Raw genomic sequence first — 1,836 nt, 5'->3', positions numbered from 1 at the left:
AATGCTCTCGAGGTACTTTGATGTCACTGATCGGTCTGCACACGCGAACAAAGCCAAAACCTAGATATTTTAGGCAGTATAGAAATCCTGGCCCGGACGCGTCCTGGGAAAATGGCACGTATGGTCACCCTACTCAACTGGCGTAAACCTGTAGAAAAAGTCCCTAAACGAATCAGTAAGCAAATTCAAAGTATTCAGAAATGGGTCAAAATCTCCAACGCTTTTGTCAAGTAGGTATTTTGAAATTTGGTGATCTCCAGCCTGGCCTTTTCGGGTTTTTCCAAATGCGAAACGCAGCACTGCAGGTCCGTTCACAGCCACCGTAGAGCCAATGTGTACGCACGCGCCCGTCTCAAATCAACAATGGCGGCCTCCTTTGGCGTGTGTAGGTTACGTTTCAGGGCTTTAGGGGGGCTTGATAAATTTGGTCTTGGACTGGAACCTCAAACGCAAGTAAGATTCACTTCGACTACATCAGCAATCAAAGCCCAGACAGAGAACAAGGCAGCGAAAGCCGGTAACTAACATTGTTTTACTGTAGTACTGTAAGCATGACATTTACCAAGTGATTTCAATTAAGTAATAGCAATGGCAGCTGTAAAAAAAAATTATAATAATAAAAAGCTGCCATTTTATGTTAAAAATAAATACCAAGCTGTCGTCTCGTGGTGAAAATCGTGATGGAAATAACAAGTGCATTACATGTCCAATAACTCGAGCCTCTTTCCTCTTGCTCCACTTTCGTTTTATTCACGAAAGCCAAGGAGAGTAAAACATTTCAAGCAATCCAAGAGGAGAGAAGAGAAGAAGCTGAAAGGTCTGTTTTGATCAGCTGTCCGCCTAAGATAAACGAAAAGAAGTTTTTAGATTACCTGTCTAAACATGGGACAATCAACAGACATTTCTTCTACAATAGCTACGTAAGTGCTGCAGAACTATAAGTTACAAATAGGAATAGTGACACATTTAATATCTAGAAATCTTGTGATGCTTGATCACAAAGATCTGAAACTGACAGAACTGTTGTGCTTATAATGTGTTTCTCTTTCTGTAGGGAGCAAATGCAGTAGTTGAATTCTCCAGCAGAGAGAGCATTGCCTCATTGAAGGAGAGCACTAATATACCAGCTGTTGAACATGAAGCTTCAGTGCCTTTCAAATCTCGCCTGCTGTCATTAAAATGGCCAGGCAGTCAGTCGAGCAATCATCCCATGCCCAAGTTCAAAGAGCAGTCCCCTCCATCCATCAATGAAATCACTCAGCTGCTCTCGGAAAAGGACAGTGTAAGTCCTCTCTGGGTGATATGTTCATTTTTTTTAAACAAACACATATGATGTGGCTAATGGAAAAGGATAAAAATTGGAATGGGAGATGCGTTTAGCAGTTCCTTTTTATGTCTGCTGGTTGGAGCTTCAAATATGTATCTTCTCTTCACGTTTCTTCTACAGATAGATGAACAACTGCAGTGTCTGACAGAGACCTTGCAGCTCACAGAAGAGAACATAAGTCTGCGCTTCCTTGTTTGTTCTCTGCTTCGAGACATAGCTGGAGCATATTTTCCAGAATGCATTATCAGGCCTTTTGGCTCCTCTGTCAACAGCTTTGGTAAACTGGGCTGTGATGTTGACATGATTCTGGAACTTGATGGCATCTATGCAACAAGCCAGAAAAAGGTCAGTGCTGTGGACTACCTAAGTAGATTAGGATAGTTTACACAAAATTGTATCTTTTATCATTGCAAACCTGAATGACTTGGAACATGAAGATATTTTGAAGAATATTTGAATAGTTCATTTGCAAAGACAGATAACTCAGTTTTTAACAATTTTCAAAAATC

General features: G+C 40.9%; 1 protein-coding gene across 1 annotated transcript; it reads left to right on the top strand.

The window, feature by feature from the left end:
* The first annotated feature begins 299 nt into the window (after positions 1-299).
* LOC107584406 (poly(A) RNA polymerase, mitochondrial-like) lies at positions 300-1,726 on the top strand. The gene is made up of 4 exons (XM_016271007.1): positions 300-517; positions 760-920; positions 1,055-1,282; positions 1,448-1,726. The coding sequence occupies exons 1-4, from the start codon at positions 364-366 to the stop codon at positions 1,706-1,708; spliced, it is 804 nt and encodes a 267-aa protein (XP_016126493.1). The 5' UTR covers positions 300-363; the 3' UTR covers positions 1,709-1,726.
* The last annotated feature ends 110 nt before the right edge of the window (positions 1,727-1,836 follow it).

The sequence above is a fragment of the Sinocyclocheilus grahami genome, unplaced genomic scaffold (genome assembly GCF_001515645.1).
Source record: "Sinocyclocheilus grahami isolate Dianchi unplaced genomic scaffold, SAMN03320097.WGS_v1.1 scaffold59.1, whole genome shotgun sequence".
NCBI lineage: Eukaryota > Metazoa > Chordata > Actinopteri > Cypriniformes > Cyprinidae > Sinocyclocheilus > Sinocyclocheilus grahami.
This window is presented reverse-complemented; position numbering and strand designations above follow the sequence as displayed.

Coding starts and splice junctions, on each gene's coding strand:
- LOC107584406 (XM_016271007.1), top strand. CDS start 364: ATGGCGGCCTCCTTTGGCGTGTGTAGGTTACGTTTCAGGGCTTTAGGG. Junction 518..759: donor GAACAAGGCAGCGAAAGCCG/GTAACTAACATT, acceptor TATTCACGAAAG/CCAAGGAGAGTAAAACATTT. Junction 921..1,054: donor ATTTCTTCTACAATAGCTAC/GTAAGTGCTGCA, acceptor CTCTTTCTGTAG/GGAGCAAATGCAGTAGTTGA.